The sequence below is a fragment of the Aethalodelphis obliquidens genome, unplaced genomic scaffold, assembly GCF_003676395.1.
Source record: "Aethalodelphis obliquidens isolate GAN/ISIS:26980383/991018 unplaced genomic scaffold, ASM367639v1 scaffold69, whole genome shotgun sequence".
NCBI classification, from domain to species: domain Eukaryota; kingdom Metazoa; phylum Chordata; class Mammalia; order Artiodactyla; family Delphinidae; genus Aethalodelphis; species Aethalodelphis obliquidens.
In genome coordinates, this window is record NW_020838013.1 from 2,389,787 (window position 1) to 2,415,261 (window position 25,475).

Here is a 25,475-nt window from a genome sequence, read left to right on the forward strand (position 1 = left end):
TAACAAATCCAGACCCCTCTCAGCATGTCTGGGACCGTGAGCCTGTTTAGTGTCCCCGTGAAGAAGCAAACACCTGGTCTGAGGCGTGCTGGCTCTATTTCCACCCGCGGCCACAGGGGCTGCCCACGGTCAGCCAGGAGGGGGCAAGGTCCAAACCCTAGAGATGCAGAAGGGGCAGAGACCGGAGTTAGGCGGAACTAGGGGCCAATCTGGACTCAGACACTGAGTTACCTTGAGACCTTGGACCAGCCACTGAAGCTCTTCCCACCCAGGAATAACATCACCTTCCCCAAGGGCTGTGTCAAGGCCAATGCCCTGCACACACAGCCACCAGAAGGGCAGGCCCTCTTTAGCCACTAGGGGGCAAAACACTGCTCCCGTCTCGGGATTTGTCAGCCCCCAGAGAAGCTAAGGTCCGTGGCCAATGGGACCAGAGACCAGTCATCGCTCACAAGCCTGGGGCCTGTTTGTGGTCTCCTTCCCCAGCCCGCTGGGACATGGGGGTGAGACAAAGACAAGCTGCCCCAAGGTGCCCAAAGTCATGCTCAGCCCAAAACTTTGGGGGCTACTTACCAGCTCTCGTGGGCTCCAATCTGCACCCAGACCCCAGCCCAGAGCTCAGACCAATGTCCCAAAAGCACCCAACCCGAACAAACTGCACAGGACCGTTGGATTTGGAAAGTTTTTGTTTTCTTTTCCCACACATTTCCGGGGTTGGGGTGTTATCCAAGACTCAGACACATTCGTTAACAAAGAGAGAAAAAAAAAAAACCTGGGGAGCAGGGAGCCTGTGGGCAGATAAGTGACCCCAGCAGTATGCGGGTAATGCCTGGCTCCCTCTCTTCCCTGTTGCCCGCGCCCAATGGGTGCCACAGGCTGCTGCTCGCGATATCTAGATTAATTGTCTTCAATATATATCTGCATTTGCCTTTCCCCTCCCACCCGCCCCCCACCCTGCTCCTCCAGCAGCTTCCCCATCAATGCACGTCGCCCGGCGGCACACAACAGAACAGGTCTTCCCAGGCCCGAGCCCCTTCCCTGGGCGGAACCAGGCAGGCGCCTCCTCCTGGTGGGCGGAGCCATGGCTCTCGGGGCCATCCCGGCCCCGCCCCCCGCTGGGACGCTCCGCCCACCCTCCCGCCCTTCTCCCACCGACTCTGGAAACCCAAAGGGAGGAAAGGAAGGGGGAAACCAGACACACACAAAAAGAACTGGGGAAGGAGGGTGGGGACAGAGAGACATAGCAAGCCTGGGGTGGGGACTGGAGGGCTTGGGAAGAGAAGGAAGGCTGGGGGAACAGAGGGAGGAGGAAGAAAAATGGAGGAAAATGAACAGGACGAGTAGTTGACACTGTACAAAACCCCCAGTCTTCCTTCCCTCCCAACCCCACCAAAATAAAACTACCCCCCTTAAAAAAATAAATCAACCCAGGGCTGTGAGCACGTGCCCTGCCCGATGGGCGCAGAGCTGAGAGGGACAGACAGCCCCAGGACGCACGATGACTCCGCGCCGACGGACGGCAGGAGGAAGGGGACGAGCACGGGGTTTTCCTTTTTTTTTTTTTTCTTTCATTTTTTTGCGTTTCCTCTTCGTGAGAGAAGTCTGAGGCAGCCAGGGAGTGGGTCCCCAGGGCCCCGGCAGGGAGAGGGCCGCACCCTCCTCTCGGGCCCTCCCAGGAGGGGCAGCTGGCAGTGGGGCGCGGTGCCGGGGGCTCAGACGTAATACTCCTTGTCTTTGTTCTTCTTGGCCTTGCTGGGCGTCTTGGGGGCAGCCGGGGCCTTCTCTTTCACCACCGCCCCGTTGCTCTGGGCCGAGTTACTGATGTAGTTCCGGCTCTGGTCCACCTGGTAGGAGCCCTCGTCGCGGTTGCGGTACTTGTACATGGCATAGAGGAGGATGAGGATGCAGAGCGCCGCGGCCGCCACGATGCCCACCACCATGCCTGTGGTGCTGCTGGACTCCCGGATCACCTCCACTGCGCCCGGCGGGCCCCGCTCCCCAGGCCCCGTGGGGTTGGCTGTGGGCAGATGGGGGAAGCCGGGGGCGGAGGTCACGCCGGGGCGCAGGGGAGGGGGCCTCCGCGGCTCGAAGGACGTGGGGGCCCCGGGCCCCAGGGGTGGGTTCTCCAGCAGGGGCTGCAGCGGGTCTCGGTGGTTCATTTTGCCCGCTGGCAGGTTGGGGGCCGGGGCGGAGGGGGCGAGCAGCACCCCAGGGGCGCCCGTGGCCCCATCTGTCCTGAGGTTGGGCCGGGGAGCGGGTTTGCGGGGGGAGAGGAGGGTGGTGCGGTCCGTGACCAGGGGAAAGGTGGTGTAAAAGTCCTCGTCGTCCGTGGGGGGGAGGCTGGAGTCAAAGACCTCCCCGGAGGCAAAGCCCGAGGCCTCGATAGGCTCCTCGCAGTCGCTGTCGTCCTGCTCGGCCTGGCACGGGCCCCCGGCGGGCGGGCGGCGGGCCCCGGGGGGGGGCAGGGTGTCTTGGGTGGCACCCACGCCCGTGAGGAAGGGGTAGAAGGTAGGGGGTGGGGGCACGAAGGGGGATCGGGTGGCCACGGGAGGGGGGTCTAAGGAGTCCTCCGTGATAATGGGCAATATTAACTCTCCTCCTAGAACAAGAGAGAGAAGAGAAAAGACAGGGCGTCAGCGAGGGCCGGGGTGCAGGCGGCCGGCACAGAGAGAGAAACAACAGCCTCACACACCCAAATCGGTTCCAATTGGCTTTGGCGGAGACTAGAGCGGGCTGGGCCCGCCCGCCAGCCGGCCGGAGCACTGCGCTTTAAGCTTTAAGCGGGCAGCGGCTCGGATGCCCTGGGCACCCCACGCACGGGCTCTGTGGCTCTCTGGGTTTTGGTCTTTTGTTTGTCTTAAGAAACCAAAAGGAAAAGAAAGGAAAGGAAATAGAAAAGAAATGGAAAAGAAAAAAAGAATTCTACTGGTTTAAGGCTTTAAAAACAGATACAAGAGCAGCATTTAAACAAACCTAACAACAATATCTTTTAGGGTTTTTTCTGGGTTTTTCTCTTTTTTTGCTTTTTTTTTTTTTTCTTTTGTTTTTAAAAAAGAAGATAGCATACCACGGAATTCAGGCAACTTACATCAACAAATAGGCCGTGTGATTTTAGCATGAAGAAAAAAATTACAAACAGAGCTGTGTAAGCGGGTTCTCCCGGAAAAAATAAGAAAAAAACAACTTTTCCGTACAACGTTTCCTTTCTATCTGTTTGGTATCTCCCTCCCTCACTCTTCTCTCCCTGAACAACTTGCTTCCTCCAGAATACTCTCTCTCCTCCCTCACTTGGGCCCTCTCCCCCTCATTAAACACAAAGCTGAAATCTGCACAGTGAAGGCTGGCGTTGAGGAACTGTTACCACCATTTGGTGTCAGCGTGTGGGGGAGGGAGGGAGCAGTGGGAAGGAAGGCTTGGGGAGGAGGCACGTGACAGGCAGCTGCGTAGGAATTGCCTCATGGGTGAGAGGACTTGGGAGGCGATGAGCATGGGAAGGGGCTTTGAAGGCTAACTGCAGGTTGGTCAAGGGGAGAGGAGAACTGAAGGTGGGAGGTGATGAGGTCCAGGAGGAAGAGCTGGCAGGGACACACGGGCACATTGGAGGAGGGTCCTATCCTATAGGACTTTGGGAGTGGTGGTGAGAAGCCATGTTGAGGTAAGGAGGTGAGGAAGGACAGGGAGTGAGTGAGGGAATTGGGCAGGGACACATGATTCTTGAGCTAACCCTAAATCCCCAACTTTCTCTTTCTTCACCCTCCACCTCTGACCCCCACTGACTTCCCCCCCTCCCCCTCCCCAGAACCCCCATGGGCCGCCAGGACCTGGCCAGGGCTTGACGACCTCTGGCCCTCTTATTATTGTTTAAAACAATAATAAAACAACGGAAAGAAGAAGAAAGCAAAAAAAGAAAAGAAAATACATACACAGCCATCTGGGAAGGATGCACTTGCTAATATAGGGCCCAGGAGAACTACTGGGGAGGGCCTTTGGGGTAGGGGTGTAGGTCTCCTCACTCCCTAGGTCGGATAACTGGGGTCCCTTGGGCCAAAACTGCAATTCCCATCAGCCCCAGAGGGTGAGAATTACAACTCCCATTAGTTCTTACAGGGGTGTGGACCACAATTCTCATCAGCCCCTGGGTCAACAACTACAACTCCCATCAGCCCGCTGGGCCCCCTCTCAAACAAAAGCACTGCAACCCACTGGTCTGGGGTAGAACAGAGCTGCAGCCCTGGGTCTAGGTGGCTGGTGGAAGGGCTCCCTCCTCTTGGAGGGGCAGCTCTGGGCCTGGTAGGGGCTGTAGCTTTCCTCTCTAGCTCTCCCTCCAGCACAGCTCAAGCCCTGCCCCCATCTGAGTGCAGCTTGCTGGTCTCTCTGCAGGGTTTGATCTTCAGAGATCACACCACAAACCTCCCACCCGCTCCATGGGAGGCTTCTCAGGGCTTCCCCGACAGACCCCTCTGCCCCAGTGCATCCAGGCCAGCCATGTGCCACCACCACCACACCTTGGCACCTCTCCTCCTCCTCCCCCCACCCAAAGCGCTCTGGTCTCCACCCTGCTGTTCAAACACCTCTGCTGATCCTTCCGATCGCAAGCTCCAGCAGTTTGGCAGAGCTGTCCTTGGCCACACTAGCCAGCTCGGCTAAGACCTTGCTGTTGAACTCACAGCCTTGCTGAGCTCCTCAGGCTGCTCTCCCCACCAGGCTCCAATCTCCCCCTGGACAGGGGCTCACCTGCACCCCAGATTGTGAAGCCTCGGGGCACCTGGGCTTCCACCGGCTCAGCCACACTGGAAAACTGAGCCAAGAGCAGAGAAGCATGTTTTGTGGGGCTGGAACTGTCCAACCCCGGCTTTTTATGGAGGAGGATGCTGAGGCCTGGGGTGGGCAGGACTTCCAGGGTCTTCCAGGTGTCACTGTCAGGCTACATGAATGAATAGACTATCCAGTCCCTTCTGTGGCTCTCAGAGGCCAGGCGAGGGCCAAGTCTCACAAGGAGCCCCGGAAGGCCTGACTCATCCTCCCCACGCCTGCAGGAATCTGCTAGGCTGCTTGACTCTTGGCTTGGATTTTAATGTGGGAGGCCAAGACCTGTTCTGTCATTAATTCCTGTGACTGTGGGCAAGTTTCTTTCATTTCCTGGGCCTCAATTTCCTCATCTATAAAATTAGGGTATTGGGCTCCAGGCCCAGGGTGAGGCCAAGGCCTGGATCCCAGCCTGTGGATGAACATAGTTTGTCCTCCCATCCCTACTGAGCCCTAGGCCCACCAAGGATGGCCCAGCAACCTGGCCCCTGGGTAAGTGGCAAACTCAGCTGTTAGGTCTCAGGAAAAGGCTGGTAGCCCTTCGAGTGGTAGCATCTGGGCCCAGCCATGACAAGGTTCCCTTCCCTGTGTGGACCCTGAACACATCTGGGGTCCTCACTGCTGGCCCACACCACCTGCCCCCTTCCTGAACTTTGCCTTCTGTTCAGAACACCTTTCCCCTGCTGATATCTCATTCATCCTTTGAATCCAACCAAATACCTGCTCTTCCAGGCAGACCTCCAGAGGCTCCTCCCTGCCTTGGGTGCCTCTGACACCTTGTCCCTATTCTGTCCTGGAGGCACAGGTTTGGACTCACTGCCAGGGAAGGCCCTTGCTGGGGACACATCATGGCCCAAGGGGTTGATCAGGCCAATCAGGGCGTAGACCTTGGCTTTCTATCCTTTTGCTCACCTCCCCAGTAGATGAGGGTGTATGGGGGCTTCAGGCCTTGGACCACAGACAAATCCTGCTCAGCCTGAGCCGCCCCCCACCCCCACCGCCCACAACTATTTGCCCCAATTCACTGGCTCCTTAGGTCCTTGGGACACACAGGCTCCCAGGGTCCCCCTGTGCAGCCTCCTGCCTCCCCCAACCCTGCCTCCAGAGCCCTCCCAGTCCTGGTCATATTGACTTCTCGGCCCTGCCCTTCAACCCCAGCCAACTCCTGGCCTCCATCTCTGGGTCTCGGTCCTGTCCCTGCGTCCCCAACTCCTTTGGGGACTTTCCCTGGCCCAAGGCTTTGACAGCATCTCCTGAGGGTGCCCTGCCCTCACTCACATCCCCCCACACTGCCACAACTGCCCCTTGGTGTCTCCTTCTCCTGGCCCTGAACCTTAGCCTCCACCTCCCACGCCACTTCCTCCTTGGGCCCTACACCCCTCACCACAAGACGACACACTACTGAGACCCCACGCTGCCTTCCTTCCCCAACTCTCACTCAAGTTGGCCTGGGCTCTGTGGCAGTAAGGTACCGTCTTTTCCTGGGGTCATGCAGGAAGGGTCAGGCAAGCTTGTGCCAATGAGGAGTTAGTGGGGCCTGGAGGAGGGCAGGAACCCTCAGAGACTTCTCACTGCAGAAGTCCAACTGGGGGCTCCCCAGGACGCCCCTCCCACTGGGCTTTTAGGGGTGCAAACTCATGAAGACTCATGGTGCCTCGGACCCTGGGTCCTGCTCTATGCCAAGGGTGCACATTGGGATGGGGTGCCCCTGGGGGTCTGATAAGGACCCTAGGCAGCCTCCCTCCCCTCCCCCACTTCAGGCAACTGCAGCATTTGGGAAAGATTCACAGGAGCACTTATCATAGACGCCACCCACCCTCTGCTCCTAAATTGAATTTCAGTGCATGTCAGTTCCGCTTACTAAAAGGAATTCCATTCTGGCCAAGGAGACCACAAGCCATTCCCGAGCACCCTCCTCCCCCAGCTCCCCTGCCTCTGGGGGCCGCTGGACAAGCAAGCTGGGCCCTTTCTGCCTTTAGGGCAAAGAAGGCCCTTGACTGAAAACCTACCCAAGAACCCCATTCCCTCCCAAGCAAGATGTGCCCACCCCCAAAGCAGCACGTAGAACTGAGGCTGAACGTCAGAGACTAAGCAATCAGCTGCCTGAGGCCTCATCTGCCAGTGCTGGGTGCCCTGCCCAGGCTGTGACGGCAAGAAGGCCACTAGTCCACAGGGCATTTCGTGTGGATTAGAAACATGGCAGACCCTCAGTGTGGCCACAGCCCTGCAGGTACACCATTTGGCAAACAGTGTCTCTGTGCAAAACTGGAAAAAGGCATTCTGTTCTCCTGGTGGGCACAGCCCCGCTCCAGGGCGCAGGACACACAGCTTGGCAAGCAGAGCACTGGCTAGATTTCAGCCCTTACTCACCTGTTCCAGCAGAGAACAATCTGTGCAACTGTGTGCAGTGGCCTGAAGGGTACCACCCCTCCCCACCTGGAAACCCACACACAGCAAGGGCAAACGTCAAGGTGGAGTCAAGGTCATAGGCGGTGAAGCGCCTACTGTGTGCATGCATGTGCACCCACCCCTCTGAGGGTCTGTTTCTGCGCAGCTGGGCACGTGTCTCTAAGCGTGTGTGTGTGTGTGTGTGTGTGTGTGTGTGTGTGCGCGCGCGCTTGTGCATGTGCGCGCGCGCTCGAACCTCAATGAATCCAAGCACGTGAGCATGCATGTCAGCGAGTCTTAGCGGACGTGCGTGCATGTGAGTGAGCCTGTGCTCTGTACGTGGTTTGTGTGTGGTCCGCCTGCCTCTAGGCCTGGGTCCGAGCTCGTGTGTGCATGTGAATGCATGAATGTGTCGCTGAGAACATGTGAGCGTGCCACCACGGGTCTGAACACACGCGGTTGTGCCTCTGTGACCACCTCTTGCCCTCGGGTAGTGAGACTACATTTCCCAGCATCCCTTGCAAGTAGGTGCGGCCACAGGAGTAAGCAGTGGTCAGTGCCAGTACGGGCCCATAAAAGCTCCAGTGCCCGATCCTCCGCACTCCTTCTCCTCCTTCCAGTGACCTTGCGAACCACGTGTTGAAATGGAGGAGCCACAGATGGGAGGTCTCTGGATTCCCCAAGCACTCCTTGGGGCAGAGCCACCTGCTGGTCAGGAGCACCCAGGTGGGGCTTCACCTGAGTCAGAAACTTCCCTTGAAGGACCCACTGAGATTCGCGGGGAGATTATCTGTTACAGAAACACATGTTACCTTAACTAATACAGACACAGCCAGAAGTGGGTGTCACATTAACAAAAACCTGTGGCCCTCAGGTAACAATTCAAGAAAATGGATTTGGAGGCTGGAAAGATGCAGAACCACATAATGCAGCGGCAGGACACCTGGCACCAACCGTTGCTTGGGACAGACCACGTGCTTACTGAGGCTGAGGCACTAAGGGAAGGTGCCAGAAAAGTCGGGACAATGCCGGCTTTTACTTTCTGTGTTTGGTAACATATTAGAAGAAAGAAACAACATTAGACGAGAATTGGTGCGTTTGCAACAGAGATGAAGGGACCAGCGAGAGCCCAGAAATGCAGGGCCGGCAAGTGTCAGAAGAACCACTGCCCCCAAACCCCAAATCTTAAAAGAGAAGACTGGAAACGGCTTTCAGGGATAGTGGCCCAGTGACACTTCCACCTGAAAAACGGGGCTCAGCCTTGCCTCAAGGATCACACTAAGGGTGTGTCTCCCCGCCTATTGTTTCAAACGCCCTCAAGATAGTCACCACTAAATTAAGAGATAGGGCAGAGAAACAAGGAAATAAACAGGCTTGAGAATTATGTCTAGGAGAGAACTCTGAGTGCCGTTCCGTTGACTGCTGGAGCCTTGGGCCCCCAAATATGCATGAGCAGGAAGAGAGGGCCGTCAAGGCTGTGAGACCTCCAAGGAGGTCATTTTCCCGACACCCACCCAGAGGATGGAGGACTGGGAAGGGTCTGCCAGAGGGCAGCGCCAGGGCCCCAGACAAAGCAGAGGGGAGTTTCTCACACACAGCAGAGGTGGGGTTTCAGGGAGAAACTTCCCCACTACTGAGGGCAGAGCCTCAAGCTGCCTGCTGGCTGGATCTTCCCAACACTAGGAACTACAAGCTGCTGTGCACCCTCCATCCTTCCCTTTGGACGCAGGGTTTTATGGTGGTGGTTTTCTCTGGCCCATCATGGTATTCTGGGTGTGTGTTGGGCTGTATGGGCAGTGAGATCAATTATCCTTTTAGTTCATGGGTATCCAGACCACATATGGGTACCCAGGAGCCAAGTCTGGACCCAATGGAGCGGGTCCATCTCCCAGACATCCTCACCTCTGAGATGACTATCCTAACTGGGTAGGGCTTCGGGTGTCTCTCCTGGGTAGGAGTGGGTGTGTTCTGTCAGTGGGGGGAACAGTGGACTGGATCGTTGGTGACCCAAAGCCCAGACTGTGGCAAATAAATGGCTAGCTGGTCACCAAATCTGTTTTTGCTTCCTCCTGGACTGCCTGGAAGCTAGGTCGTGCCACATGACCGAGCTCTGGAGAACAGAATCAGTAGGGCCCATGCACACCTCTTCCTCCCAGGCCTGGCCCATAAACCCTCCCCTTCATGCCCCTCCCTGCGTATCCCCTTCCACCACAACTCGGGAAGTCACGGTGAAGATGATGCAGCTTCAAGGTGGAGACAGACCAGCCCTGAATCAGCACCCTGAAAAGAGCTGCTCACCTAAGTGTCCATCGACAGATGAATGGATAAAGAAGATGTGGCACATACATACAATGGAACATTACTCAGCCATAAAAAGAAATGAAATTGAGTTATTTGTAGCGAGGTGGATGGACCTAGAGTCTGTCATAGAGTGAAGTAAGTCAGAAAGAGAAAAACAAATACCGTGTTCTAACACATATATATGGAATCTAAAAAAAAAAAAAAAATGGTTCTGATGAACCTAGGGGGAGGACAGGAATAAAGACGCAGATGTACAGAATGGACTTGAGGACATGGGGAGGGGAAAGCGTAAGCTGGGACGAAGTGAGAGAGTGGCATGGACATATATACACTACCAAATGTAAAACAGATAGCTAGTGGGAAGCAGCTGTATCCCACGGGGAGATCAGCTTGGTGCTTTGTGACCACCTAGAGGGGTGGGATAGGGAGGGTGGGAGGGAGACGCAAGAGGGAGGGGATATGGGGATATATGTATACATATAGCTGATTCACTTTGTTATACAGCAGCAACTAACACACCATTGTAAAGCAATTATACTCCAATAAAGATGTTAAAAAAAAAAAAAGCTGCTCACCCATCAGGAACAGTGTTTATAACTTTACGTGAAGGAGAAGTCAATGTCTATGTGTTTAACCACGGGTGCTGAGAGTTTCTCTGTTACAACTAGTGTTACCTTAAGACACGCTGGAATCTGAACATGTTTGTGCCTCTGTGATTCTGAGCTAGATGTGTGGGTCTGAGCAAATGTGTTTGTGCCTGTGGAATTAAGCATGTGTACGCCTCTGAGGGCCCTGTGTATGTGTGCACGGGGGCAACGCCTCTGTAGTGGGCCGAGTGCATGAGGCTGCCTCTCTGGGTCTGAGCACACGTGGGCTTATATGAAGCCGAGTACACATGTATGTGTGGGTCCTTGTGGGTCTGTGTGCTCACCTGGTGAACACGGAAGCATGCATTTTACTGTGTCTGAACATGTGTGATTGGCCTGAGGGTCCACGGATATGTGGGTGTCCTTCTGTGTGGAGCTGCATGTGTACCTCTAAGCATATGAGTAAGTACACCAGCAGCTGTGAGCGCCCGTGTCAGTGTTGGCCTGACTCTGTGTGTGTGTTCACGTGTGTGTACACCACCGTGGGACTGAATACGAGTATGCATGCCTTGAGGGGTCTGAGCACGTGTGTGTGTGTCTGAGCATAAGGCATGCACATCAGAGTAAGCCTCAGAAGGTCTGAGCTGAGGTGGGCCTCCGAGGGTCTCCTTTCCTGGGGCGGTGGGGCAGGGGCGCAGGTCTGTGAGTCTGAAGAAATGTGTGCGTATGCCTGGACCCCTGGGTCTGGGCACACACAGCCTGCCTGAGGATGCACACACGTGTGCCCTCATGGCCCTCAGCATGAGTACACACGTCGCTACACGAGGATATGCCTTTGAGGATGTGTGTGTCTTAGAGTACGTGAACAGATGTGCAGGCGACTGTAGGTCTGAGCCCAAGTGTATGCGGGGGTGGCGCTGTGACACTCGTGCACCTCTGTGAGCCTGGGCGCAGACGTGTACATCCCTGAATTCACACGCCCACGTGCACATGTGTGTGCCTACATCTCAGAAGGTCTGTGCATGTTGTATACGTGCCTGCCCTGAACACGCACACACATACCTGTGATTCTGAAACATCTGTGAGTGTCTGTAAGTCTGAGCTCACGTGGAGGATTCTGTGGCCTGAGCACATGTGTGAGCATGTGTGTGATGCAAGTGGATTTGTACACGTGTGTGTGCCTCTGTGAGCTGAGTGTGGATGTGGAATTCTGAGAGTCTGAGGATTCGTACATGCCTGGGCCTTGAGGGTCTGAGCACATAGGTGTACGTGTCTCGTGAGTGTGTGGAATATGCAAGTGCTTCTGAGCACATGCATGTGATTCTGAACATCTGGTCTACTCCTCGATAGATGTGCACATGTGCTTCAGTGGGTCTGTGTGTACGTGGATGTGCAGCTCTGAGCACACGCAACTGCCTTGGTGGGTTGAAGACATGCTGCGTATGCACCCTTGTGCAGCTGAGCTCGTGTGTAAGTGTCTAAACAGGCAGACACCCGTGAGTCCACATCTAGGTGTGGAGCCCTACGCCCACACATGCAGGACTGCAGCTCTGAGCACACGTGTGTGCCTCTGTGAAGATGTGCACGCGTGTGGGTTTGTCTGTGCTCATGGGACTCCCGGGGCTCTGAACACACGCGTGTCTCTTTAGACCTAAGCACCTGGCGCCTCTTTCGCTCTAGGCACAGATGGCGCCCTTTAGGTCTGAACATACGAGTACCTGTGGAAGTGGATGTGCGTGAGCTTGCTGGTAGGTCCATAAATGTTTGTGCCTGGACGTGGGCGTGCCTCCAGTCAGACACGAGTGTGCATGTAGCTGGGTCCCTCTGTGGGTGAGTCTGTGTGTGCACTTCCTATGTGCCTCAAGGGGAGCAATTCCTACAGGGGCCAGGCCCGTAACACAAGGTGTGGGACAGGCTGGCTAAGGCAGCGAGGGGCGTTGGGTCACATTGCCTACTATGCAGGGCAGGTCCCCATAAAGGCACTCCCATTCAAAAGAAGTTAAACACCGTGTCCATCAACACAATACTCTTGGCTGGGCTGCCAACCTCAGGTAAAATAACCATTAGATGATGGGCTCTCCAGGCTGGGGAGGCTGGGACCTGGGGTCTGTGGAGGGGTCCAAGTCAAGGGAAGTATGAAACGTTTCAGGGATGACCCGAGGCTTCACACCTGGACCAGGAAGGAAGATCTGGCAGGTGAGAGGGGTGCAAAGAGCCTGCGGTCAGCCCCTGGGTAGCTGCTGTCTCCAGCCAGGCTGCCTCCACCTCTGACACTGACCTTGGAGCCCAAGGAGTCCTGGTTGTCTGCTAGAGAAAAAGCCTCCCTACACTGGGGGCACAAGAGGGCTCCGGCCTGAGTCCCCTCCCTCCCCAGGTGGGGTGTATCACAGTCTAAATCAGCCTGAGGGACCCTGGAGTCATCTTGGTCGTTGTCTGGCCTCCCATCAAGATAAAAATCCAATTTAAGCATTTCAGGGCAGTATGAGCGTGGAGGTGCAAACATACGCGGTGCACACCTGTGGGCTGCGATGGTTTTCTCTGGGGGCTCAAGCATGCACTCTGCCCTCCCTCCCTCTTATTTTTAAAGCTGGATGCTGGGCTGGCCCGCCAGCCTCTCCCCATCCCCCAGCTTCCATTCCTCCTCCACCCTCCTTGTCCCCTCACATACTTGGCCCTTTGATGCGGGGAGGGCAGCTGACCCGCCCACTTCAGCTCCTCCTCACTCCGTGGTCCCAACACAGCCTAAAAGAGCTCGGCCCACCTGTTCACGCGCTCAGCATCACACCCAGGCCCCTGACAAGACGCCGGGCTGGTGCTGGGAGGCCAGAATTTTGGTGGACAGGATGTGGCCTTGGGGTAGCCCAGTGTGCACTTCCCGTCCCTGCATCATGGCCATCTGCAGGGTCCAGGGAGAGCAGAGGCTCCTCCTGTCACCTGGCAGTTCCCACCCCTGAGTGTGCAAACACATGTGGCAGGGCCAAGCCGGGCCCTTTTCTCGTGACCGCACCCAGAGTCCCATCCCGGGGCTCTCAGGGGACCATGTGTCACAGGTGCTCCCCGCAGGCCTAGGCTTGAGGTACTGTGTCCACCTATAGGAAAGCCCCACCAGTAACTAGGTAGGGGGAAAAGCAGGGTGCAAGGAGAGTGCTGTGTCGAAGCTGCCAGATTCCCAGAGCCTCCCAAAGCAACGGTGGGGTGTGAGGGTGCATCCCTGAGCCGAGATCATCCAGTGAGACGGAGGGGAGAGCCCCCAGCAGAGGAGACTCCCCACAGGGGAGGGTGTCTGTCCAGAAAGCACTGGTCCTGGCTGTGGCGGAGGAGGCCTCTCCAGCCCAGCAGCCGGAGGCTCCCCCAAGGACCTCAGGGCCCAGGACTGCCAGAACAACCCCCTCAGCTCTGGCCTCCTGGGGGGACACGGGGCAGTCAGGCTTCAGCCTCTGGGCCTGGCGGCCTGCGCCCCAGAAACCTCTCTGCCCTTGGTCTCTGGAACCTGAGCCTCTGCTCCAAGGCTCCTCACACTCCTTCCTTGGTTGCAGCCACGCTCACCTTCAGCCCCCTTCTTCTGGGGCTGGCAGACCCCCTAGGCTCATGCCCAGGCCAGATTCACAGGATATGCCCAGGTCACACTGCCCACCTCAGCTGACCCCATCACCCCCCGCCCCGACCCTGTGGGCACCTGCCCCAACCTCCAGCCTTCCAGTACCAACAACCCAGGTGCCACACACTGCAAAGTAATGGAGAGAAGTCTCTGGAAACCCAAGCAAGGGATGAGGCTCCCAGGGGCTCATCCAGGACACCACCAAGCCCACGGGCTCCCACTGGGAAATCTGGCCACATCCAGTCTCCTTCCATTCCCGCTGCCAGCCTCAAGCACCAGGACCTCAGCTCCTCCCAGCCACCGCCCACCTGTTCAGAGGCACCCCCTGTGCCGTTCCACACCCCACACTTCTGAGTCGGCACCCAAGGCCCACCCCTGCCTTGCCAATCTGGTCTCTCTCTCTCTCTGGGGCTGCACCCTTCTCTCCAGCTGGAAGCATCAAGTAGAGCCCTGGAATGCCTCCCCCTGTAAGCCTTCCCTCCCAGCTCTGCTCTCCTCCTATAGCAGCTCCCCAACTAGAAATGTGGACCAGACCCCAGGCCCAATCTCCCCGGGGGACATCATGTCTGGCAGGGGCATCTCCTACCCAGCACGCTGCCCGACACTGTATAGTAACTGCCCCAGCTTGGCCTGGCAGCCCTGGCAGTGTCTGGCCACCTCCCTGACTCTGGGAATGAGGAGGGTTCAGGAGCCAGCAGAGACCTCTTCTAGCGACCAAAAGAACACCAGGCCTCGGGGACTGATGGGAGTTGTAGTTCTGGACCCAGGAATCGATGGGAATTGTAGTTCCTAGGCCTGTGTTCCCCATCCCCATCCCCCACACACCCCGCCCCCCCCGACACACACACCCTAAGGACTCATGGGAGCTGCAGTTACTCATCTTTCTAGGGAAAAGTCTCCCTCTTTCCCTCCCAGCATCCCTTGGCCCTCAACCCCAGGACCCCAAGCTAAGGACCTCACTATCTCTGAGGGGCACCAAAACGCCAGAAACTGCCTCGCCAGGGGGCATTTGCGGGACCTGGGGCAATGGTAGGAGGGGAAAGGAAGCTACCAGGGAAAGTTAAGGCCTGGCAGCAGGCCCCTCGGGCTCGGGCCAGGTGGCAGGGACAGTCGCCCCCCTCCCATCAGTGTTGCAGCGGGCCCGGGGCAGGGGAGGGGGGAAAGGCACTCACCAGTACTGGGCTCACACTCCTCTAGGTCCTCGTCGTCGCTCGGACACTCGGCCGAGGCCACCAGGAGGTCATCTGTGTTCTTGGGGGCGAGAGGAGGGTGGGGGGAAAGAAGAGGGTTCCAGGCTGGGTCAGCAGGCCCCGCAGCCACCTCCTGAGGCACAGGGGATGAGCCCTGGGCTGAGACACACACCCTGGTCCACACCCCAGCTCTCTCATCGCTCGCTGGGTGACCATGGGCCTCCACCTCCCTTGTGCAAAGGTAGACTGAACAGCGCCTGCCCTGCGGCGGTTCCCGCGCTCCCGGGGATCAATGAAACAGCACACGTTGTGCCATTTATTTCTGGGAAGGCTGGGAGACTGGACCCCGGAACTGGGACTGCAGGGCCAGAGCGAGGGGGCCCGGGGCAGCAGGGAGGTGAAGCACAGGGGCCTCTGGAGGCCAGAACAGGCAGACACGGAGCAGAACCTGGGGGGTTTCTTGGCTCCAGCCTCACCACCCCACCACCTTCATCTCTCTCCCAACCCCCTTCCCGGAGCCTGGAAACCGGGCTGCATACGATAATTAGGGCTGTGGTTGCCATGACAACAGGAGTCGACTTTGTCAGCATTTTCTCTCCTGCTTGCAAAGAAAGAGAATCCCCAAGAAGAGTGAGTGTTAAGGGGTGGGGGGGATTCTCAGGGGGTGCTAGGGAAGAAACTCAAGGAGGGAAACCCAGAATCCAAGCAGGAACGGACTCTGAGAGACTTCGGGTGCAGGGAGAGGGCCAGGCTGAAGACCAAGGATGGGAGGAGTCTGGGGTGGGTAGGGGGTGAAACGGTCACATCTTGCTTCTTCCCCACCCCCTGAGCTTCGGACACTGCAGCCCTCACCCAAGGGCAAGGTGGGACCTGGAAGACTAATTTTCCTTCTGCATCTCCACCCCTCTGCACCAGTCTCCCCTGTGCAGGCTCCACCAGCACAGCTATGACCCCTAGAAACCCACCCTTCTCTTCTACCTGGATGGTCTGCCCATCACCTCACACTGAGACTGGACAGCCCTTCTTGCCATTGGGCACTGGGCATAGCCGGTGCCCAACCTTGGCTAGAGCCAGGCCTTTCTCCCAGGGCTCCCCGCTCCCTAGGGCAAGGCCTGGCATTCAGGTCCCTTCGATTTTCTTGGCATTGAAGGCAGAACGGAAGGGGGCTCAGGCTTGACTCTCTTGCCTGGACGAGGCTGTCAGCCAGACCCAAGCCCCTGCAGCACTGACGGGGAGGGACGAGGGGACTGCAGCTCAGAGAACCCAGCCCTCATTTACAGAGGCTGAAGGCGGGCTGGCAGTGGAGGTACGACATGTCCCCATGGCTGACCCAGCACCTCCCTCACCTTGGGAGGGCAGAGGTCCCTCCAGGCCCAGAGGCCCACAGCCATGTGTGATGGGGGCCAGAAGTAGCTTGGGCAGAGGGAGCAGGGTGACTGAGCAAGGTCCAGTGTGCCAGGTGTGAGCCCTCCCCCCGCTGGCCAACAATGACCGGCAGCAACAACTAGAAAACTCAGCTGCACTCCAGGGCTGCCTTGGTAAGTCACATATACTCAATCGGCTTTGGCCACCGGAAAAGCCAGGCCTGTCCTTCCCCAGTGGAGCCTCATTCTCAGGTACAGCCCCCTCCGGTGCTCCCCTGGGTGCAAGAGAAGATAAATTCAAACCTGACACAGGGAGAGCACCTGAGCAGGTGGGGCAGGCAGTGGGGAGGGAGGGTAAAGCACCAGGGGACTGTCTGTACCAGCCCCGGCTCTGAGGCACAGGCATGGAGGACACTGAGGCCTGCTACACGGCGGCGTCTACTCAAGGTCACACGGAGAGGACGTGTGAAGGCAGCGGGCTGGCAGTCTCACTGCAAGGACACCAGCCATCAGGGAGAGGCTGCTCCTGCTTCCATCAGCCTCCGGAGAGGGGCTGCCACCATTGGGTGAGCCACTAGCCCCTCCAGTGCTGTCGTCTCTGTGCCCTGCGCAAAGCGATGCCATCCTGGCTCCCTCCATCTCTCCCTCGATGCCCACACAACACTGGGTGTCGCCTTCGTTATGGGGTAGGCAGAGGGGGTCATTCCACCCCTCATCCCCAGCCCGGACTTCCTCTCTCATAAGTGGGGTGGTCTTCCCTGGTCTAGCTAGGGTACCAAACTCCCCCTCAACTCTGGGAATGGTCCCCCTAGAAATAGTGGTCACCTCCACATCTACAACATCCCTGGTCATCAGGGTGACAACCGCTTCGAGAAAGGAGACCTTGGGGACTTCCCTAGTGGTGCAGTGGTTAAGACTCCGTGCTCCAAATGCAGGAGGCCCCGGTTCGATCCCTGGTCAGGAAACTAGATCCCACATGCATGCCGCAACTAAGAGTTTGCATGCCACAACTAAGGAGCTGGCGAGGCACAACTAAGGAGCCCGCTTGCCACAACTAAGACCCGGCACAACCAAATAAATAAATAAATAAATAAACAAATATATTTTTAAAAAAAGAAAGAAAGGAGACCTTGCCAGCCCCACCTAAACCACAGTCCCCTCAGACCCTTCCTGAGCGCCACAGTTGCTATGCAGACATCAGCCCTATTCCCCACCTGGAGCCCCGTTCCTTGTGCACCGGCAGAGGGGCCCTCACCTGGGTAGTGCTGTCCCTCAGCGTGGGGGAGCGGCCCCGGCGCGTGGTGGTGGTGGCCATGGTGGTGGTGGTCTCCATGATGGTGGTAGCCATGTCGGCCAGCAGGGTGGTGGCCGTGGTCTCCGCACTGAGCAGCACGGACGGCCCCTCCCCCACCAGGCGCAGGTGGCCCTCGGTCCGCACGTTGGGGTCGCTCTCGGCGGCCAGCGCCAGCACCTTGAGCCCATTGTAGTAAAGGCCGGACACCTGGCCCTGGAAAGGGCGGCCCTGATCCCGGCCCCCAATCTTGATGGCAGCCTGGCTGTTGAAGATGGTCAGCTGGCGGCCTGGGGGGGAGGGGAAGGGGCAGGAATGACAGACGGGGGAGGGGGGGGGCAGGCAGTGGGGTGGGGAGACAGGAAAAGGATAGGGAGAATGGATGGAGATCCAAGGGAGGGAAGGAGGGGTGGAGGTGGAAACCAGCAAGTGGGGGTGGGGTGGGGAGGGAGAAAGGAGGAAGGGGCAGACACCAAAAGGAAAGTCCTTGTCAGCCACTAGCCCAGCCCAGCCAGGTAGGGACCCTGGACAGGAAGGATCTCCAGAACACACTTGGGCTGGGAAAGGGGGCCCAGCTCCCCACTCTCCCCACCATGCTCATGCCTCTGGCCTTCCCATCCCCCCTCCTCTCCTGCTCCAGGGGCATCGCTCCCCTTCTTTCCCTTCCCTCAATTTGACCCCCCATCTTCCCTCTGTGCTTCCCCAAACCTCCCACACCCAGTGTCCAGCCCCAAGCCACAGAACCCTCGGAAGCAGCAGGTAGAGGAGACAAAAAGGCAGAGACAGAGCAGCGACTGCCAGGCCACATGGTCAGTGCATGTCAGGGCAGGGATGGAGATGAGACCGAGGGGTGGACAGCGCATGGGAGGAGCGCCAGCGTGAGTGAGGCTGGGAGCAGCCGCGGACCTCACGCCACCCTCCCAGCCACCACCAGGCCCTCTGACCTCTGGCCAGGCCCCCCTCTCTCCTCCTCCCCTCCAAGGCCCAGCCACTGCCTGGGGATCAGGCCCTGGAGAGCAGAGGCCTTCCTTCCCCGCCAGGATGTGCAAGCACAGAGATGGAAAATGTTAAAGGGACCTTGCTTCGCTCGCTGACAGCCAAAAAAACCCCACTCCAGCTCCAACCTCACTCTTTACTTAGCAGTTTCACCTCAGAATGCCCACCTGGGTGGGGTTTGGCTGTTCTGTTTGGTTTTAATGGATCTGGGGGTCAGTTTAACCCTCTGAGTTTGTTGCTTTGGTTTGGTTTTTAGAAAAGATATTTATTGTGTTTAAGTTTAGATTTAACTTTGGTTTTGATGTTACTTATTTTTGGGGGGAGAGGGTCAGAGGAACTACTAAGTTGCCCCCTGCTCCCCTGGACCTTCAGCTGCTGGTGCTGGGGGTGTTTAAGACCTGGCTTAGCCCTTGTTAGCCTCTGGTTAGTGCTTTGTTAAAGATCTGGTTTAGAGTTACGTGCCTGTAAGCCCTGCCCCCCAAACCTGGGCTGAGGACAGTCCAACTTGTGAAACCTACACCCTTGTTGGCAACACAGGTTCCTTGGGACACCCAGGCCTCTGGGGCACCCAACCATCTGTCTGGCCTCTGGTCAATGATCAGCCAGGGGTGTGTCTGCTCGGCCCGTCTGCTCAACCTCTGTACCTCCTCCAGCTCTTCCTCCGCCCAGCACCTCCCTTAGGCCTGGAGCAGGGTCACCATCTTACAGATGAGGGAGCCGGAGCCCACAGAAGCGGAGAACTAGTGAGTGGCAGCTGGACACCAGACCCAGAGAGGCCCTTGAGGAGCACTGTGTCCAGAGTTTATTCCCGCATATGAGAATTATGAGAAAAACGAAGGGGAGAAGGTTCACAGTGGTCAAATGAGTTTGGAAAACAAACATTTCACAATTACACAAGGGGTTTGTCTCTCACAGGACCTCTCAGAGCCTTTATTAAAATCCATGTCCATATGCATCTCCAAGAGGAAGAAACAGGATTCAGACTTCTCAAGCTCATTTCACCACAAATCTCTCTCTCTTTCTCTCTCTCTTTTTTATAACCACAAATCTCTTTATCGTGAAGCATCTCATGGGACTTATGCTTCACAGGACATGTTTTGGAACTGGATTCACTCAATAAATATTTATTGAGAACCTACCACACGCCAGGTGCTGACAGTAAAGCAGTCCCTCCAAGAATGCCCAGCTTTTGTTCTCAAATACTTTCCTGCTCCTCATTTCATCTCATCCTCACAGCACCCGGTGTGAGGCAGGCTGAGCCGGGATCACCAGCCCTGTCTCCCCGAGGAGGGAACTGGGGCTCGGGAAGGGGAAGCCTTGAGCAAGGCCATGCAGCAAGTGAGCTCCTCCAGCCACACTCTGGGAAATGCTAGAGTATGTGGCCAACCCTTTACTTTCTAGAAGAGGAAGCAGAGGCCTAAAGAGAAGATGTGACCCTGCAGCTAGTAAAGGATGCCTGGGCTTCCAAACCGCCGGCAGGAGCTCTTCCCTCATCTGGACCACAAGTCCCTCCACCCCCAACCCCCTACCGGGCCTGTCCGGCTCTCCCTACCCTTGGGGTCACAAGTTGTCCCAGCCTCAGCCCAAGCTGCTCCCTTGGCCTCTCTGATTCCGGGAGAAGGAGGTGGGTAATGGAGAGGAAGCTACACAGGTGAGCCAACTAGGCCTCTGGGGCCCCACCCACCATGAACTCCTCAAAGGGTTAAAGTTCACCCCGCTGGAGAGAGCAGCCCAGTGTGGCTGGGGGCTGTAGGTTTTAGCGATGTCTGTTAGTCCCTTTAACTTTTTGTCCTGTTATGGATTTATCACATCTGGTTATCAGCATGTTTAGTCCCCGCTGGCCACGTTGGGGGCTGGAAGTGACATTGGGGGTTTTAGTTGGGGCAGGCCCCAGTGGACATTTAAAAGCACAGTTATCAGCTGGTTAGGTGGAGGTTTAACAGTTCTACTTCCCCCCTAGAGTTTAGCCTTAGAGGTACAGAGCTCGCCCCCTCTCCAAAGGGAATGGGATGGCTTTGCCCTTGGCCCCAACTTCCCTTGGTGACAAGTGGCCTTCTCCCTCACACCCAGCAGCGCCTCACACATACGGCTGCTTAGCCAGCCTGTTCTGTCTTCCTCATCAGCTCAGCAGGCACAGGAATCCCCATGGGATGGCCACCTCTTCCCCATCTCCTAATCTCCCTGCAACCTCCACTGCTTCTAGGAGACCTTCCGGACCAAGGTGGGCCCGTTCCAGAGATGGCAGTCCCACAGACACTCTCTCAGGGTGGCAGTCTTTCCAGTAGGATCTGAGCCCCCCACTCTTCCCTTTGCTCCTCAAATGACCCTGGTGGACCCTTCCTACCCGCCTTTGGATCCTAGGACCAGCACTTGCTGCTTCCCAAAGCCTTCCTGCTTCTCAGTGTGCTGTGGCCCTCAGGTGGCCCTTGACAAAACCTCTGAGCCAACAGGGCAGCTCCCTCCCAACCCGCACTCCAGCCTGCTTTCCTGGAGGGGTTCCAGGATCTCCCCTATGACCCTGGTCCCTTCCCAGGTTTAGAAAGAGACCAAGGACTCTCCGTCTTCTAGGAAAAGCCCCTCCCCTGCCCAAACCACCACTCTAAAAGACAGGGACCCTGGACAACAGAGAGGAAGGGAACAACCTGGCCGGACAATTGTCCTTTTACGAGGGGGTGGGCGATGGGGAAGGCACGGATGGGGAAAGAGAGAGCTCTGCACCTTTAAGATAGTGTTTTTAAAGTTAATTAATTAATTAATTAATTAATTCTGGTTAATTACCTTTGTCGAGCAGCCATTCATCTACTACTCGACCAAGCCGGTAGGGGATTCTCTGTCTAGCAATCGCCAGGCGCTCGTTATCAAAGTTTCCTTGGAAAAGTTTAGAAAGACAGTAGGTTTCTCAGGCGGCGAAATTAGAAAAGTAATTATGCATTTCTCAGGAGACTCAGAGTAAGCAGCGACATTCAACGGAGAGGGGGCCAGGTCCACCCAAGGCGGGAGAAGAAACGCGGGTCCCTCGTCCTCCCTCCGGTCCCCCTCCCTAGGCTCCCATGCAGAGCCAGCCCCACCCTGGGGGCGGGAGCGACCCAAAGAAAAAGAGAGGGACAAAGAAGAAAAGGAAAGCGGAAAGGAAGAAAAGGCAGCTGGAAGGTCAAAGGTCAGAGGTTAAACAGGTTTGTCTGTGCTCTCCCTGTCTGCCCACTTCCTTCCCCATCCCAGAGCGGGGCAGAGGGGCAGGGAGGGGCATTTAGCGGGTTTAAGTTGCGGGGGGGAGGCCTCGGTGGCCGGCGGGTTACTGCGTTTAGAGGGCTGTTTAGAAGTGGGAGGGATGGGTTAAGCGGGGGGTTTATGCGGCATTTAAGGGGTGGCCCAGCACACGCATTTAACAGTGAGATTTCAACCACTTCTCGAAGCCCCCTCGGCTCCCTTTACCTTCTGTGCTCAACCCCCAGCTTCCCCTCACCTCCCACCCCACCCCACCCCACCACCAGCTTCCACCTGAATCCCCCCAAGCCCCCCGCTGCTCTCACTGCAGGCACTTCCGGCTTCTCACCCTGGGCACAGGTGCCTGCTTGTGGCAGCTGGATGTCACCCAGCCGCCTCGCCCACCCTTTGCATCTCACCTCTTCCACCCCTGGTCCACCCTACAGGCGCCCCAGCCCTCCTCTGCCTGGCGGCACCTTGCTCTCTTCCCCTCTCTCTCAGCTTCATTCCAAGACCCTCAGACTCCTGTCCGCTCAGGTCCCCTCTCCTTCCAGCCCTGGGGAGCCCAGTCCAGCTCCCACTTGAGCCTTCCTCCTTCAGGTTCCTCCCCCCACAATTCCTAACCTCCACTCCTCCTCTCAACCCTGGCTGCCCATCTGGATACACACCTGCTCTTCTCTCCACTCACAGGGAGGAAGGAGGATGTGTGTGTGTGTGTGTGTGCGTGTGTCTGTCTGTCTGTGTCTGTGTGTCCTGTGAGCTCTTCCCCAAGGCTGTGGGTGATCCCAAACTGCAGCCGTGGAAATGGAAATGATTTCCTTTGGAAATCTGGCCACTCTACCCACTGAAACCACTTACACGATCTTCAGTAACATTCATGCCGGGGGCATTTTCCCTCTCATCTCCCACTGCACAGCTCTACTACCTGCCCAATGAGACCTGGCCCTGGGCCTGGGCCTGCCTGCGTACACATCCCGTTAATGAGCCCATGGTGTATTCACACGAGCATGGATGGGGCCTCCCTAGGTGCTTACGAGGCAATGAGACCCTGCCTTCCCACAGATTCCACAGGTTCTGAATCCACAGATTCAGGTCACTTGTGTTTCAGACAAAAATGGATCATCCATTTGTTTAGTCACTCAACAAACATTTCTTGAGTGCCTGTTCTGTTCCTGGTGCTGGGTACTGGAGATGCAAAGATGAACGTCCGGTCCTTGACCACCGGGAGCCCCAGCCAAGCAGGAGAGACTGGCAAGTGACCAGCAGTGTCCTGTGTTCTGTTAGAGGTAGCACAGCCCTGGGGATGGGGCTGAGAGGGGCCCTAGAAGACACTGGAGGAGAAGTATAGTAGCCAGAAGAGTGTCAGATGGGGGAAGGGAGGGAGAGGGCACACACAGACAGAGGCAGAGAGGCAGGAGGGCAGGAGGCGTTCAGGGACCTACCTGCACTGGGATAGTTGTGGGTGCGTCTGTGTGTCTGTGTGTGGCATGTATTTGTGTGTGGGTCCTGAGAAGACGGGAAGAATGCATGTGTGTCTCACCGGCACACATAACAATTCTAACAAAAGCTCCGTTTACACAGCACCTCTGAGCACCTCTGCTACGCCACGCCATTCTAGCACTCTCCTTAGGTTATCTCACGGAACTCTCACAGTACGGCTATGAGGTAGATATTATCCCCAACTTTCACAGGTAGAAACTGAGATCCAGAGGAGCTAAATGACTTGTCCAAGGTCACACAGCTTGTCAGTCGGAGACCCAGGATTTAAAGCCTGGTCCTGCTGACTCGGAGTCCCTGGGCTGTGTCTCTGAGCTCCCTGAGTCTGGGCCACGCACACTGCTGTTGCTCAGGGTGACTCTCGGCTTTCGTAAGGGATCTGCTGTCACAGGGCACACAGGCAGCCACCAGGCCCTCAGGGTGCTCTGCTTGGCAGGTAAGGGGGCACCCAGTGGCCTTCCGCACCCCAGCCAGGGGTCCCTGAGGAGAGGAGAGAAGGCGTGACTCCTCTAACCTCGCATCCAGCCTACGGGGCTCCAAGGGGAGGAGCTCTGGCTTGACATGGTAAAGCCTTCATGCTCCCCAAGTCCAGCCTTGTCCAGTGTAGGCTGGTGTCTTCACTGCTACAAAGGTGGCCCTGGTGTGTGTGTCTAAGACAGAGCGAAGTCTGATGCCCGCAGAGCCTGGCTTGTCAGTGTCTGCGCATCTGTGGGACTCAGCATGGGAGCGTTTGTGTGCCTGAGTTGCCCTACACGTGCCCAGGCCCTGGTGTAAGCTGGCATCCCACTGTAGGGCTCTTTTTTACCTCGTGTCTGTCTGACCGTATGAATATCTGCAGTTGTCTGTGTGTCTGGGGCTGGCCTGTGTGTTTGTCAGCCTCTGAGTTTCCTAGGGGCCCATGTGGTTCTCTCTATTTCCAGGGCCTGCCTGAAAGCGTCTGGGTACAAGCCTACATGGCTGTGAGCCGTGAGCCCACACTGGCGTTTTCATCCTAGCATGTAAGCGGGTCCATGAGGGTCTGTGCACTTGAACCTCTCACTGTCCTTCTGCCCACGGCTCTCTCAGCCAGCACGGGGCAGCTTCTCTGGGCATCACTTCTGCCAGGAGAGGGGCTGAGCCCGAAGACGCTCTCTCTGCTTCTCAGGGGCTGCTTCTCAGTCGGCACCCGCACGTGTGACTCTGCAGTGCTGCTCAGCCTGTATCTCCACATCTCTGTGTTTCTGCGGTTCTTCTGCAGTACCTCCACTTCCCCTCCCTCTTCATCTCCCGCACTGGGGCTCTCTTCCTCTCCCGCCCAAGGCTCTGGCCACCTCCTCTCTCGCTGGCTGGGTCTGCACGACAGCGGCTCCATATATCTCCCTGCACCCCTCTGGGAGCTGCCTCCGTCTCCGCTTCTGTCTGGGTGACTATTTCCATCTCTCTCCCTTGCTCCTCCTCTGGTTTCCTCTCACTCTGAGGCTCTTTCTCTGCCTCCCTCAGATTCTTGCAGAGTCTCTGCCTCCTCATTTCTTTCAGGTCCTCATTTCTGTCCCTCCCCTGTGCTCCTCAGACCTTGGTTTGTCCTCGGCCACCACAGCTGTCACACTGTTGAACTGGGTCTCTTTGCATCCCCGTGCTCCCCCAGCCCCAAGACTGCGAGCTCCCTGCAAGCAGGGGCTGTATGCTGTGTCCTCAGGGCGCGGCACAGGACCTGATACTAGTAGGTTGTCGATGAAGGTTTGTTGAAGGCACTTGACCTATTTTTTCCTCTCGTTGTCACTTGTCGCTCTCTCCTTTTCACCATGTCCCTTACTTCTTGAGACCCTGGGGTTCCTTTTCTCTGGGTCTCCATGGTTACTTCTCTTCCTTTATCGAGATCACCTAATATGAACCTTTGACTTGCTCTTTGTAAAGACCTGGGTTCTTGCCTTGGTTCTATCCTTGGGAACAGTCCTGCCTCCTTGCCAAGATCCGTTTTGGGTTACTTCTGGATCTTCTCTCTTTGGTTTCTGCATCTGCCTCCCCATTTCCGCCTGTCCCTCTTTTCTCAACTCATCCTTCCCTCAATTACGACAGACTCTCCCTACTTCTACCTTCCTTCCCTCCTCTCCTCCCCCATCCACAAACTGGACCCTGACCTTGCATCCTTCCCTGTTCAGCTGTGCCGCCTTCCTCCTAGCTGACCCACTCCCACAGTCTCGCCCCCACCCTACAAATCCCAACTTTTCCCTTCAGCCCTGCCCCGCCATCGTCCCGCCCCTACAAGCCACGCCT

General features: G+C 57.0%; 1 protein-coding gene across 1 annotated transcript in view; it reads right to left on the reverse strand.

Annotated features, from left to right (window-relative positions):
• Window positions 1-976: 976 nt before the first annotated feature.
• The window catches only part of NRXN2 (neurexin 2), a 99,840-nt gene continuing 75,341 nt past the window's right edge, over window positions 977-25,475 (reverse strand). Inside the window, exons 18-21 of the mRNA XM_027089966.1 lie at window positions 21,300-21,389; window positions 17,490-17,815; window positions 14,853-14,931; window positions 977-2,599 (exon numbers count right to left, since the gene is read on the reverse strand). Of these exons, the coding sequence (XP_026945767.1) occupies window positions 1,713-2,599; window positions 14,853-14,931; window positions 17,490-17,815; window positions 21,300-21,389 (1,382 nt within the window). The 3' untranslated portion in view covers window positions 977-1,712. The remainder of the gene's footprint in view (window positions 2,600-14,852; window positions 14,932-17,489; window positions 17,816-21,299; window positions 21,390-25,475) is intronic.